The following is a 15125-nucleotide window of genomic DNA, read 5'->3' as shown; positions in this document are numbered from 1 at the left end:
TAGCAGTGAAGTCTCCGTACTGCAGTTTGTTCTAAAACCTGACTGAAAATCCTCTAACAGAAGATTCTCCAACAGCAACCAGCTGTTTGGCCACTACGTTCTCTAGGATCTGAGACAGGAACGGCAGATATTGTTTCCGAATTTACAGTATCTTTTGAAAACATGAGTACCTTCATATACACAAGAATGTGATCCTGTGTTATGCTGGCTCTCTATCACATGTCTGTGTGCGTGTATGTTTGTAAGTGTGTGGTTGTGTACTGGTTCTAGTGACTGAATGGGGAGTAGGGTCGATTTGTCCATTAAACACAGGTGGAGGGGGTGACAGAAGAATGTTTTAGTGGCCAGTGAAACTAACCCTAACACCCCATAGTCAGACTTCACATGTCATGTTAACAGGACTCAGCAAATCTTAGACTCAGTGAACGGTTTGCTCTGATGTCACTTCCTGTGGTCTCCTTATCTTTCCCGTTGGTGTCATCTTCAGCGTTTCCCCTTCTTTTCACCGCATCTCTGTAAACTTCTGATCAGGAAACGAACCCACAATGCATTTCTGTTCATGGAGACGTTCACCAACATGGAGACCGAAGACAATTCAGGTCAGGTTGAAAGTTAGAGCAGCAACGTAGACGATAGACTACCTGTCAGGTAACTCTGTCACCACCTGCTGTTAGTTCACCATTATTCATTACTAACGGGTCGTCCACCTGTAGGAACTAAATGATGTAGGAACCAATGTTGTCCTCCTGTAGGAACTAAATGATGTAGGAACCAATGTTGTCCTCCTGTAGGAACTAAATGATGTAGGAACCAATGTTGTCCTCCTGTAGGAACTAAATGATGTAGGAACCAATGTTGTCCTCCAGTAGGAACTAAATGATGTAGGAACCAATGTTGTCCTCCAGTAGGAACTAAATAATGTAGGAACCAATGTTGTCCTCCAGTAGGAACTAAATAATGTACGAACCAATGTTGTCCTCCTGTAGGAACTAAAGGATGTAGGAACCAATGTTGTCCTCCAGTAGGAACTAAATGATGTAGGAACCAATGTTGTCCTCCTGTAGGAACTAAATGATGTAGGAACCAATGTTGTCCTCCTGTTGGAACTAAATGATGTAGGAACCAATGTTGTCCTCCTGTAGGAACTAAATGTTGTAGGAACCAATGTTGTCCTCCAGTAGGAACTAAATAATGTAGGAACCAATGTTGTCCTCCTGTAGGAACTAAATGATGTACGAACCAATGTTGTCCTCCTGTAGGAACTAAAGGATGTAGGAACCAATGATGTCCTCCTGTAGGAACTAAATGATGTAGGAACCAATGTTGTCCTCCAGTAGGAACTAAATGATGTAGGAACCAATGTTGTCCTCCTGTAGGAACTAAATGATGTAAGAACCAATGTTGTCCTCCAGTAGGAACTAAATGATGTAGGAACCAATGTTGTCCTCCTGTAGGAACTAAATGATGTAGGAACCAATGTTGTCCTCCTGTAGGAACTAAATGATGTAGGAACCAATGTTGTCCTCCTGTAGGAACTAAATGATGTAGGAACCAATGTTGTCCTCCAGTAGGAACTAAATGATGTAGGAACCAATGTTGTCCTCCTGTAGGAACTAAATGATGTAGGAACCAATGTTTTGGGGTCAGGTTCTGTCAGGAAGCATTAACTGACGCTAACGCTGAACTCTGAGTGTTTTGCTAGTTGATGTTAACTATTGGTGGATTAACTGGGAAACTTCATGAAATCAAACAGACATCACACATAGAGGGGCGTGTCTGACTTTTGATGAGCAGGAAGTGACATCAGCGCGTCATTCAGGTCAGTGTGGTGGAACACGCCTCAAGTCCCGGCGCCCCTTTGCCACACATGCCCAGGAACTGCTCCGAACAACACCAGCAGACACCTCCAAGGCTTCCTGGGTGAAGGCCAAAAGGAGGGACCAGTGGAAGGCAGCATCACGGCTTCACCGATTCATTGAGGACCCAACAGAGGTTCCTGGCCAGCACCTCCCCCATAAGGAGTGGACAACCCTCAATCGCTTAAGGACCGGTGTGGGATGCTTTGGTGCAGCAATGCAGAAGTGGGGTCTCACAGAGAGTGCCCACTGCAAATGTGGGGTTACCCCACAGACTGTGGAGCACGTGACTACCAGCTGCCCCATATAGCGGCCACCAAATGGAGACTGTGGCTTAATAGACTTAGACAGTGACACACTGGACTGGCTCGCTGCAATGGAGCTGGAGGTCTAATGTGTGTGCATCCTTAATTTCCCTTCGGGGATCAAAACAGTATATTAAATTAAATTAAATTAAATTAAATTAAATTAAATTAAATTAAATTAAATTAAATTAAATGAATGACATACGACAGAAGAAGGTGGAACACCTCAGTGGATTCAAACTGGGCTTAGCCTCTACACCCCCCAGGAGGAAAATCATCCAGGTAGAGATGTAAAAACAATCTCTGGGCCTTAGTCCTGATCTAATTCTGAACCGCAGGTTTAGGTGAAAATTCTTAGTCCTTTTCTGCTGTTTGCTTATTTAATCTTAGAACTATGGAGGTGGAGACCCATGGGCTACAGACTGTCCACATGTGGGAGACCATAAATTATTTGTCCTCATATTGATTTCTTCCCCACAGTTGGCACCATAACTGAAGAAGCAGCCTTCACCACGTTCAGACGCTGCCCCCCCCTACACGTCTCCCATTGATTTAGGCTCCAGTGAGTTCAGTCAAAGGAACACGCGTGATCAAAGGAACACACGTGATTGGACATAAAGTGGAGGGAAACTCACCAGGACTCATTCATTGGGACGGACAGCAGAGGAGGGTGTCTCTTCTTCTCTTGTTAAACCAGTGACCCCACTGACCCTCACGTGTTCGCTGTAACACCGTGTGACAGGACACAGCAGCACGTTCTGCCTTTATGTCATTACAACACTTCTGTCACTAGGTGGCGCTATTAATTAGACAAAATGTGACACGAGAGACTACTTGAGCAAAGTCCAACAGGTAGAATCCGGCCCAGCGTGACGGGACACACCGACTAATGAGTTTCTCATTTCATACCAAATATTAAGTATACTGTAATATCACATAATCCTTCATATAAGGAATATGGAGTTAATGACTTCTACTACTACTGCCACTACCACTACTATTACTACCTCTACCATTATGAGAATATTACACAGTACTCCTAGTAGATAATCCTGACACTGATACTTCTACTACTAGAATATCAGTACTTCTAATAGAAAATCTTGACTAAAGAAATTCTCCCACCTTTAAAAGTTTTTCATTGGTAATCCAGATTATAATACTTGTACTTTATCAAATAATACTTTAATAGATGATTTTCACAAAGGTACTTCTTCTACTAGACCTGAATATCACTTCTAAAATGTGATTCTTGATTTATTTTAGAAACAAAGTGGGATCTGTCTGTACAGTCCAACTATTGATTATTGCTGATCAGGTGCTTTATGACCAATCAATTCACACTATCTCTCTGATGATGCCGGGGTTAGGATTAGGATAGTTTGGGTTAGGATTAGGGTCAGATGTAAAGTGAAGTGTTCCTTGTTTAACGGTTACAGATGAATGTTAAGTGAATTCAGTCAGAAGGTTTGAAGTGTAGCTCAGATGTAAGGACAGCATCAGAAATGGAGGGAATGGAAACAAAAACTTCCAGACAGAATTAAATCAGAGGAAATAAAGTTTGATTGAAGAAACTTCAGGCAGAGACCCAGCCTGGATGTAATCAGATTACAGTTGCTTGTTGCTGTGACGACCTGACGCGGTCTGGACAGATTACTCGTCCTGAAGGAGTAACGTTGGAGGAGTGTCGGTCCCTGAAGCGGACTGGTGACGTAGGGATCATGTGACCCGGGTCCTCTGACGGACCGTTATAAGGCGGCTTTGACAAGTTCAGTCACTTTGGCTCCGGGTCCGGGTGTGAGGGTGACCAGGTGTCCTGTCTGTCTCAGGTAAGCTTCAGCTTCAGCTTCACTCCAAACTTCAGTCCGACTCCTTTAAACTCTTTAACTCTTTAACTCTTTAAACTCCGCTGCGCTTCATCCTCTGACTTCACAAAGTTTCCTCTTCACTTTTCTGACCATCAATCCTGACAGTTTGTGTGGGATTCTGTCTGAAACCAGGCGTTTGGGTGCTTTGTGCCCCCCTCCCGTGGAGCTGGTCCCACTGGACCTTTAACTGGTTTCTTCGCGTTCCCACAGTCGGGTCGCCCCATGACACCAGGAGCCTCGGTCAGGAATGCTGAGGCGCTTTTCAGCTGACTTCCCTCTGAAGAAAGAGGCTGTTCGAGGCTCCAGAGTCACGTCCCGGCTTTTGTCCGGGTCTGTCATTAGAGTTCAGGACGGACACCCAGTCATGTAGAAAGGAACGGAATAATGACGGCTCTGATTGTCCTGCCCCCCCCTCAGGCTGGACGCTGGATGCCAGTGTAGAGTACAGTATGTGTGTTATTACTAGTTAAGTGGGAGCACATGTTTGGCACCATGTGGATTAAACTGGAGTTTCTACTGATCCACATTCAGTTCATTATGTGGAACATCTACAGTATGTAGAACAATCTGATTACAGTATGTAGAACAATCTGATTACAGTATGTAGAACAATCTGATCTACAGTATGAGGAACAATCTGATTACAGTATGAAGAACAATCTGATTACAGTATGTAGAACAATCTGATTACAGTATGTAGAACAATCTGATTACAGTATGAAGAACAATCTGATCTACAGTATGAAGAACAATCTGATTACAGTATGTAGAACAATCTGATTACAGTATGTAGAACAATCTGATTACAGTATGAAGAACAATCTGATCTACAGTATGAAGAACAATCTGATTACAGTATGTAGAACAATCTGATCTACAGTATGAGGAACAATCTGATTACAGTATGAAGAACAATCTGATTACAGTATGTAGAACAATCTGATCTACAGTATGAAGAACAATCTGATTACAGTATGAAGAACAATCTGATTACAGTATGAAGAACAATCTGATTACAGTATGTAGAACAATCTGATTACAGTATGAAGAACAATCTGATTACAGTATGAAGAACAATCTGATCTACAGTACGTAGACCTATTCTATTCTATTCTATTCTATTCTATTCTATTCTATTCTATTCTATTCTATACTGAATGTTTGCCTGTTAAAATATGTGTACGTAGTTGATGTAAACACCCTGTGGTTTATATTGATCATATCTTGTTTTAGACACTTGAACCACAGTTTAGTGAAACTGAGTCTGAAACTGAGTCTGAAACTGAGTCTGAAACTGAGTCTGAAACTGAGTCTGAAACTGAGTCTGAAACTGAGTCTGAAACTGAGTCTGAAACTGTGTCTGAAACTGAAGCTTCTGTAAACGATGTTCAGGATAGAAGCAGGAACTTCTGTCAGAGCCTCGTTTCCTCTGAGGAAATGTTGTGTGTCTGCAGGATGAGAAAAGGCCTCGCTGAGAACATTTGGCTGCGCACACACACACACACACACACACACACACACACACACACACACACACACACACACACACACACACACACACACACACACACACACACACACACACACACACACACACAAACTGTTTACTGGCTTTTTTTCAAACATGCCCATTTTGAAAACCTGGTTAAATAAAACCCAGTAGATTTTCTGTTAACGGGTGTTTCTACGTTTGTTCCCAGAACACGGATGTGTGTGTGTGGAATAGTTTTTATTCTGCCATCTGCCTGGTGTTACACACACAACTTAAACTACAGAGGAGCTGTAAGGTTTAGATGGTTCCAGGCTTCAGGCCGCAGACAAAACTTATTTTTATCTACAGAAGAGAATAAAGCTATATAGCAGCTATATGTTGTTAACATGTATAAATCTGACATACGTGTAAAATTGAAGCTTAGGTTTCAGGTCCAGGCAGCAGGTTTTTGACACAGAGAACGGTGTGAAGTCGGACGTTTGCAGCTCTAAGCAGTAGGTGGGTTCACGTGACACAAATGTTCACCAGCAGGTCACTGATCAGAGGACTGAGCTCCAGGCAGAGAATGTTCTCCTCAAAGGCAGCAGTGTGTGTGTGTGTGTGTGTGTGTGTGTGTGTGTGTGTGTGTGTGTGTGTGTGTGTGTGTGTGTGTGTGTGTGTGTGTGTGTGTATTAAGTTGTTAGTTCAACACCAAGGATTTAAAAACCATAGAAAACACATCTGATCCCTTTTCCCGCGTTTGGTTCCATGAGTTTGTTTCTGATGTGGAGAATTTAATCTGATGTGGGATTCTGACATTATTGGATCACGTAAAAAAATTAAATTAATACCTGTGTAGTTTTACTTTGTTTAACTTTTTCTCTACAATCATTTCCATCCCAGGATTTAAAGAGCAGCGTTAAAAACAAATCTGTTCCTTAGCTCAGGTTTGTGTCATAAAACTTTAAATGAATTTAAGTTTGACTTTTTCAATGCTGACCCTGTGTAACCAAACAAAATATCCATGATCAATAAAACTGGGAATCTTCACAAATCATTAGTCGTTTAAGAGCACATCTACAGTATAACTAACTGTTAGCGTTAGCATTAGCAGTCTCAGCTGAGCTTTTTAAATTGATGAACATGGTGCCTACAATCCCAAACCAGTATCCTCTGGAGGGTTCTACTCATACACTTTCTGTGGATCAGAAAATTGTAGTTTTATTTTATCTTCTCTGTGAGTCACGTGTCAGTCAGCTACAGGCTAAAGGCAGGGTGCACCCTGGATAGGACGCCAGCTCAGTGTAGGGTCAAACTACTACACACACACACACACAGTCATGGTCGGCAGTCATGTGATACCGTACACGCATTCTATTGGCTGACGGCATCAGGAAGTGCGCTACGTTCCGTCAGTCTGGGACTTCTGTGAGACACAAACGTGTTTTAAACAGTCTATCAGAGTGTTTTAAAGGTAATACAGAGAGAAGGTGGTTTAATATCAGTATGGGGGGGTTCAGAAAGGGTTAAATTACCATAAATAATAAGATAAATAGTTTGTTGTTCTATCGTTGAATTTGATTTCACACGGGGTTCCTGGAACACATTAACTGTGAGGAACGACGGATTTCTGTAAATGTAAATATTCTGTATCTTCACTGATTTAATTAATAAATCCACTTCAAGGTACCAAGGAGAGTACTTTATGCTCATCTGCATCAAATCTGTGTTGGTTTATTACAGTATTTTCCTCACTATAAGGCACACCTAAAAGCCTTTAATTCTCTCAAAAACCAACAGAGTGCCTTATATGTGAAAAGCATTTTAAAATAGGCCATTCATTGAAGGTGTGCCTTATAGTGCAGAAAATACTGTATTTTTATTACTATTATTATGATTGTTATTATTATTATTATTATTATTACTGTTATTATTATTATTATTATTACTGTTATTATTATTATTACTGTTATTATTATTATTACTGTTATTATTATTATTATTATTACTGTTGTTGTTGTTGTTGTTGTTATTATGATGATCATGATTATTATTATTATAATGATGATCGTTCCTCTTCTCCAGATAACTCTGACCATGGGTGACTGGAGCGCTCTGGGACGTCTCCTGGACAAGGTCCAGGCCTACTCCACTGCGGGGGGGAAGGTGTGGCTGTCGGTGCTCTTCATCTTCAGGATCCTGGTCCTGGGCACCGCTGTGGAGTCAGCCTGGGGAGATGAACAGTCTGCCTTCAAGTGTAACACCCAGCAGCCTGGCTGTGAGAACGTCTGCTACGACAAGTCCTTCCCCATCTCCCACGTTCGCTTCTGGGTCCTCCAGATTATCTTTGTGTCAACACCGACATTACTCTATCTGGCTCATGTGTTTTATTTGAACAGGAAGGAACAAAAGTTCAACAGGAAAGAGGAGGAGCTTAAAGCGGTACAAAATGACGGTGGTGATGTCGACATCCCACTACGGAAAATTGAGATGAAGAAGCTGAAATACGGCATTGAGGAACACGGTAAAGTGAAGATGAAGGGGGCCCTGCTCAGAACCTACATAGTCAGCATTTTCTTTAAGTCCATGTTCGAGGTGGGCTTCCTGGTCATCCAGTGGTACATGTACGGCTTCAGCCTGGCCGCCGTCTACACCTGTGAGAGGTCCCCGTGTCCACACCGGGTGGACTGTTTCCTGTCTCGCCCCACAGAGAAGACCGTCTTCATCATCTTCATGCTGGTGGTCTCTCTGGTGTCCCTGTTGCTCAACGTCATCGAACTCTTCTACGTGTTCTTCAAGCGGATCAAAGACCGGGTCAAGGGCAAACAGCAGCCCACACTCTACCCCAGTGGGGGTACCCTGAGCCCCACCCCCAAAGACCTGTCCACTGCTAAGTACACCTACTACAATGGCTGTTCCTCCCCAACTGCCCCACTCTCACCCATGTCACCCCCAGGCTACAAGCTGGCCACTGGGGAGCGGGGTACCGGTTCCTGTCGTAACTACAACAAGCAGGCCAACGAGCAGAACTGGGCCAACTACTCCACCGAGCAGAACCGTCTGGGCCACACGGGGGCAGGAAGCACCATCTCAAACTCCCACGCTCAGGCCTTCGACTTCCCCGACGACACCCAGGAGCACAAGAAGCTGTCGCCGGCCGGACACGAGCTGCAGCCGCTCACGCTGGGGGACGCCAGGCCCTGCAGCCGAGCCAGCAGCAGGATGAGCAGCCGAGCCAGACCGGACGACCTGGACGTGTGAGCGCCGTCCACGCCGGACAATCAGAAGACAGAGAACTACTGGGACTAACCTTGACAACTGTCTTCAGCATAGAGACTTTATTCAATCGAGTGACATTAAAACTTGTTTTATAACACTGTCAAAGGTACAAGTTGCAAATATTTTTGAAATGACCTTTAGTAGATTTGTTAGTGGAGCTAACCCAGCTTTAGTAGAACCCATGAGCCACAGGATCGGTCTAACAGTCACTGATTACTTCCAGAGAACGACACTGGTCAAAGGGATTCGTGTTATTTCCATGTTTCTTTCTCATTTTCTGTCCTTCTGCAAACATTCTTTCTGTTACTTTGCACTGTCATAGTATAAATCAGTAGTTATACTGCTAGCTTTACAATAGTTATGAGTTTTTAAGTTCTGACAAACTAGCTTGAAATAACTTCGTCCCAAAAATGTCCCAAGTACATTATTTAGTCTTAAGCTCTAGCAGTGATGTCAAGAGGAGTGTCCCCAGCGGTAAAAGACAATACGATGTTTTCCCTAATTAATTCCACCCAAGAGTCACACAGTGATCATTTTGATTGATGGGAGTCACTCATGGTCTACTTAGGGTCACTTTAGGGGCCGTTTACAGAACAAACACTGACGTAAACCATAGAATCTGAACTTGAGGCTGAATTCATGTACAGTGATCCCTCGTTCCTCGTGGTTAAAGCGTTCCAGGAACCACACGCGATTAACGAATTCCATGATAGAGCGATAAACTATTTTATTATTTACAGTAATGTAAATGTTTCTGACCCCCCCATACTGATATTAAACCACCGTCTATCTGTATTACCTTTAAAACACTCTGATAGACTGTTTACAGCACTTCCGTGTCTCACGGAACGTAGCGCACTTCAGGATGCCGTCAGCCAATAGAATGCGCCTACAGTATCATGTGACTGCCTACCAAAAAATCCGGGATAAGTTGAAGTCGCGAACGTTGATGCGCGAATGCATGAAGGGGCACCATAGATCCATCCAGACTAGAGCCATCTTTAGACCCATGGTGGTTTGATATAACAAGTCAGTCAGTCAGTCAGTCTCGTAGTAATCTGGATTGGGATTAGGCTCCAGCTCCCTGTGACCCGCAACAGTGATTGCAGCGGTTAAGAACATGAATGAATGAATGAATGAATGAATGAATGAATGAATGTGTTTTCCTGTCTTGTTGGTGACGGTCCTACAGAACGTCTGTGAGTCTGACAGACGAGTCGTGACAGAGTGAAGAGACGTTTCACCAACTGGTTTGGAAACAGACTGACTCTGTGGAGTAAAGTCAACTGGACCTGAAGACGTTTCACCTTTTGAATGAGAGGCGAAATGTTTCAAACACAGAGATCCATCGTGATCTGGATGACGGAGACCCTCCACACACAGGCCAACACACTGGTGGTTTGGTGATAGTGGATAGTCCCTTACATCAGTAGAAACTTGTCCTGACTGGTCTGTGTCCAACGGCGGAAACCGAGTCAATTAACTCTAACGTTTGAGGCAATATTTCAAATATAAAAATCTGTAATTTTAAGAGGCCAGCAAACAGCAAATTTACTACCAATATCTTTAATACCAATATTTAGTTGACCAAAACATATCCAGTAGTATCAGGCTCCCATTTGTCTTATTTTTAGCTGATCTGGTACCAAACCAGAAAAACTGAAATCAAGTCTTGTGAAAATGCACAGAAATATTTGGAACTTCAAATGTTTTGAAGGTGTTTGATGGAATCAGAGGAATATTTGAATAAATACTGGAAGAATGAATAACAAATGTCTGAAGTGATATATGTATAACTTTATTTTCACCAAATGTTAGTATTAATAACTTTATTATTATGAAGCTTCATGTATGTGTACAAGTAACAAATTAGCAACACAACAGACTTTTTAATTGAAATTCTTCAATATTAATGTGTAAAAACATTGTTCAGTTTGTCACGTCTAATCTTAGGCTCAGGGTGCAGAAGATTAGAGATTATTCATTATGTAAATCCAGTAAACAGAATAGAACACATTGCAGACTGGTGGACAAACCAGCATCATGAATAGTTTCACCACATTATGGTTTCTTCAATGTCTTCACTGTACTGTCCAGTCCTGTCAAACACATGAAGATCATACAGTGAACATACAGTAGACCATGTGACTCCTCCTTTACATGTTTGTTGCACAGAGGATGAAGAGAATCTAAATTAAACATTTTACATTCACTTTATTTGACGTTATGCTGACTTTAGCTCCAGGTTTGGAGTCTGGTTTCCTGACAAACTTAGAATTCATGTGAATTTGTGTTTTTGATTTATTCTGTGTGTGTTTGTGTGTGTGTGTGTGTGTGTGTGTGTGTGTGTGTGTGTGTGTGTGTGTGTGTGTGTGTGTGTGTGTGTGTGTGTGTGTGTGTGTGTGTGTGTGTGTGTGTGTGAGTCACTGGTCCAGCCACTGTGTCTAAACACAGATGAATGATTCTGACCTGTTTCTGGTGTGTGAACGAAGGATTTCTTAACTATTGTTCTGTTTTATGTAACCTCTGCTGCTTGACAATATATATTTAGTACTGTAGACTGAGATAATTGTGTCATAAAATGTGACTTTGTAGAAGATTATTGATTATACATTCAGACTAATATTTAGTCAGCTACATTAAAACATTTGACAAGAGTTCTTGAAAACCCAGTTCGGCCTTGTTTCAGTTTTTTGTCATTTTTTACACATCATTTTGTGTTGATTCTGTTGGTACGAGTGTATCACTGATCTGTCAGCTCCACGGCTTTGCACTGACGTCGTAGTTTAGAGAAATCATATGATGCACACACCTGTTAAACATACTAATTTATTTAAAATATACAAATCATGACAGCCCATGTTAACAGATATTGGCCCACAGGTTGTGATGTCATTCACTGAGAGAATGGGGGGGGGGGGCAGTTATTCATAGAGTTATAATCCATGTGGATCCAGTGTAACACAGTGTTAGTGTAACACAGTGTTAGTGTAACACAGTGTTAGAGTAACACAGTGTCAGTGTAACAGTGTTAGTGTAACACAGTGTTAATGTAACACAGTGTTAATGTAACACAGTGTTAGTGTAACACAGTGTTAGTGTAACACAGTGTTAGTGTAACACAGTGTTAGTGTAACACAGTGTTAATGTAACACAGTGTTAATGTAACACAGTGTTAGAGTAACACAGTGTTAGTGTAACACAGTGTTAGTGTAACAGTGTTAGTGTAACACAGTGTTAGTGTAACACAGTGTTAGTGTAACACAGTGTTAGTGTAACACAGTGTTAATGTAACACAGTGTTAATGTAACACAGTGTTAATGTAACACAGTGTTAGTGTAACACAGTGTTAGTGTAACACAGTGTTAATGTAACACAGTGTTAATGTAACACAGTGTTAATGTAACACAGTGTTAGAGTAACACAGTGTTAGTGTAACACAGTGTTAGTGTAACACAGTGTTAGTGTAACACAGTGTTAGTGTAACACAGTGTTAATGTAACACAGTGTTAGTGTAACACAGTGTTAATGTAACACAGTGTTAATGTAACACAGTGTTAGTGTAACACGGTGTTAGTGTAACACAGTGTTAGTGTAACACAGTGTTAGTGTAACACAGTGTTAGTGTAACACAGTGTTAGTGTAACACAGTGTTAGTGTAACACAGTGTTAGTGTAACACAGTGTTAGTGTAACACAGTGTTAATGTAACACAGTGTTAATGTAACACAGTGTTAATGTAACACAGTGTTAGAGTAACACAGTGTTAGTGTAACACAGTGTTAGTGTAACACAGTGTTAGTGTAACACACTCTTAGTGCACGTCAGAAACTCCTTCACTGTATGTGAAAAAACATTTTAACCAATAAATCGTTTTAATCCATTTGTCATCACTCATTTGACTTTACCATCAGTCAGACGCTCACAGGTGTGGTGGTGGTAAGGGTACGTGCTGTACGTAGCTTTACGTAGCCTTACGTAGCTTTACGTAATGTTCTGTAATTGGTCTGGTGCTGCCAGCATATGTAGTGTTATGTAGTGTTATGCAGTGTACGTATTACATCCTTATGAGAGCAGGAAATGGTCCGACAGTCAATCAAGCGGAGCGATGACTAAAATCACACATTTTTTGCAGATTTTGAAACTCACACATAAAATCGCTTCGAGGTGAAAGGCACACTGTTGGTTTTTGATAAACTTAAAGTACACAACATTCCCTCACATAGTTGTGCTTCAGGATGTGTGGCTTCACCACATCACAGATTTTTTAAATTATATATACATTATATTTTTTTCCTCGATGAGATGTAAGTTCCTTCCATCGAGGACAAGAGAGAGAGGAAAGCAGTAAGTGTGCCGTAGTCATGTGACAGCGTACGCGCATCCTATTGGCTGACAGCACTGCATTCAGCGTTCAAACTCACAGTTCGTCCTTACTTTTGCCTTGCGAAGTGGAATTTTGTCTGTGAAACCGTTGCTATGGCTCCCAAACGTGCTGCCGGTTTAATATCAGTATGGGGAGGGGTCATGAACGTTTAAATCATGTGTCAAACTCAAGGCCCGGGGTCCAAATGTGGCCCTCCACATCCTTTAATATTGTCTAAAAATAAGTAGATCAAAAGTGTGCTTTGACCAAAACTACATTTCCCACAATGCAGTAGTTCAGTCCATCTTAACTCTGACTAAACGTTGTGAACAAAGTTAATGTCCTAACTTGTGTCTGATGTTATTTTTCTTTATTGATTGATAGTTTGATCCTTGATTGATGGAGTTCTGTGGGTTTAATAACCTGACAAATGAAAAGGATTTATGTTAGAACAGAGAAAAAAACAAACATGGTGTTAAGTAATAAATTCAGTTACAGTGCGCCCCCGTTCTTTGTGGTTAATGCATTCCAGAAACCACATGCGAATCACGAATTCCGCGATATCGCGACAATCTATTTATCTTCTTATTTAGGGTAATTTTAACATTTCTGAACCCCCCCATACTGATATTAAACCACCTTCCATCTGTATTACCTTCAAAACACTCTGAAAGACCGTTTAAAGAACTTTTGTGTCTCATGGAAGTCAGAGACTCACGAAAAAAACAAACAATTTCTCCACTGAGGGACTAATGATGGAACTTTGGTCTACTTATTCTTTTGAGCTTATGGAGAACTTTGTAACTGTATTTTGATAAGTGGAGTATAAATAAAGTCCAGAATTATTCATTCATTTCAATCTTCTTGAAGAATTATTGTAATTGAATAGTATTCATGAGGACTGTAAGACAGTGGTGAGGTGTGCTGTAGGTGTGACAGAGGAGTTCAAGGTGGAGGTGGGACTGCATCAGGGATCAGCTCTGAGCCCCTTCTTGTTGCTATGGTGATGGACAGGCTGACAGACCAGGTTAGACAGGAATCTCCATGGACTATGATGTTTGCAGATGACATTGTGATCTGTAGTGAGAGCAGGGAACAGGTGGAGGAGAAGCTAGAGAGGTGGAGGTTTGTCCTGGAAAGGAGAGGAATGAAGGTTAGCCGCAGTAAGACAGAGTACATGTGTGTGAATGAGAGGGACCCAAGTGGAAGAGTGAGGCTACAGGGAGAAGAGATCAAGAAGGTGGAGGATTTGAAGTACTTAGGGTCAACAGTCCAGAGCAATGGAGAGTGTGGAAAAGAGGTGAAGAAGCGTGTCCAGGCAGGATGGAACGGGTGGAGGAAAGTGTCAGGTGTGATGTGTGATAGAAGAGTTTCAGCTAAAATGAAAGGAAAGGTGTACAAAACTGTGGTGAGACCAGCGATGTTGTTTGGTCTAGAGACAGTGTCCCTGAGGAAAAGACAGGAGACAGAGCTGGAGGTAGCAGAGATGAAGATGCTGAGGTTCTCTCTGGGAGTGACCAGGATGGATAGGATCAGGAATGAGTACATCAGAGGGACAGCACATGTTAGAGGTTCTGGAGATAAAGTCAGAGAGGCCAGACTGAGATGGTTTGGACATGTCCAGAGGAGAGATAGTGAATATATTGGTAGAAGGATGCTGAGTTCTGAACTGCCAGGCAGGAGGCCTAGAGGAAGACCAAAGAGGAGGTTTATGGATGTAGTGAAAGAGGACATGAAGGTAGTTGGTGTGAGAGAAGAGGAGGCAGAAGACAGGGTTAGATGGAGGACACTGATTGGCTGTGGAGACCCCTGAAGGGAAAAGCCGAAAGGAAAAGAAGAAGAAGTACTACAAGTTTTTAGTACTCCTGCCTCAATGTATTCCTTGATAGTATCTGAAATTTCTTTCTGTCCTCCAGGAATACGATATTGTTTAAGGTTCACCACCTTGCCTGCTTCTGGAATTGGAAAAGGAGGCATTAAA

General features: G+C 42.0%; 1 protein-coding gene across 1 annotated transcript; it reads left to right on the top strand.

The window, feature by feature from the left end:
* The first annotated feature begins 3864 nt into the window (after positions 1–3864).
* gja1b (gap junction protein alpha 1b) lies at positions 3865–11451 on the top strand. The gene is made up of 2 exons (XM_068342110.1): positions 3865–3990; positions 7586–11451. The coding sequence occupies exon 2, from the start codon at positions 7598–7600 to the stop codon at positions 8759–8761; it is 1164 nt and encodes a 387-aa protein (XP_068198211.1). The 5' UTR covers positions 3865–3990; positions 7586–7597; the 3' UTR covers positions 8762–11451.
* Positions 11452–15125: the final 3674 nt, after the last annotated feature.

The sequence above is a fragment of the Antennarius striatus genome, chromosome 19 (genome assembly GCF_040054535.1).
Source record: "Antennarius striatus isolate MH-2024 chromosome 19, ASM4005453v1, whole genome shotgun sequence".
NCBI classification, from domain to species: Eukaryota; Metazoa; Chordata; class Actinopteri; order Lophiiformes; family Antennariidae; genus Antennarius; species Antennarius striatus.
The sequence above is the reverse complement of the archived record's forward strand: the minus strand, read 5'-3'. Positions and strand labels throughout refer to the sequence as shown.

Excerpts from the sequence above, each read along its gene's own strand:
- gja1b (XM_068342110.1), top strand. The coding sequence starts at position 7,598 with ATGGGTGACTGGAGCGCTCTGGGACGTCTCCTGGACAAGGTCCAGGCC.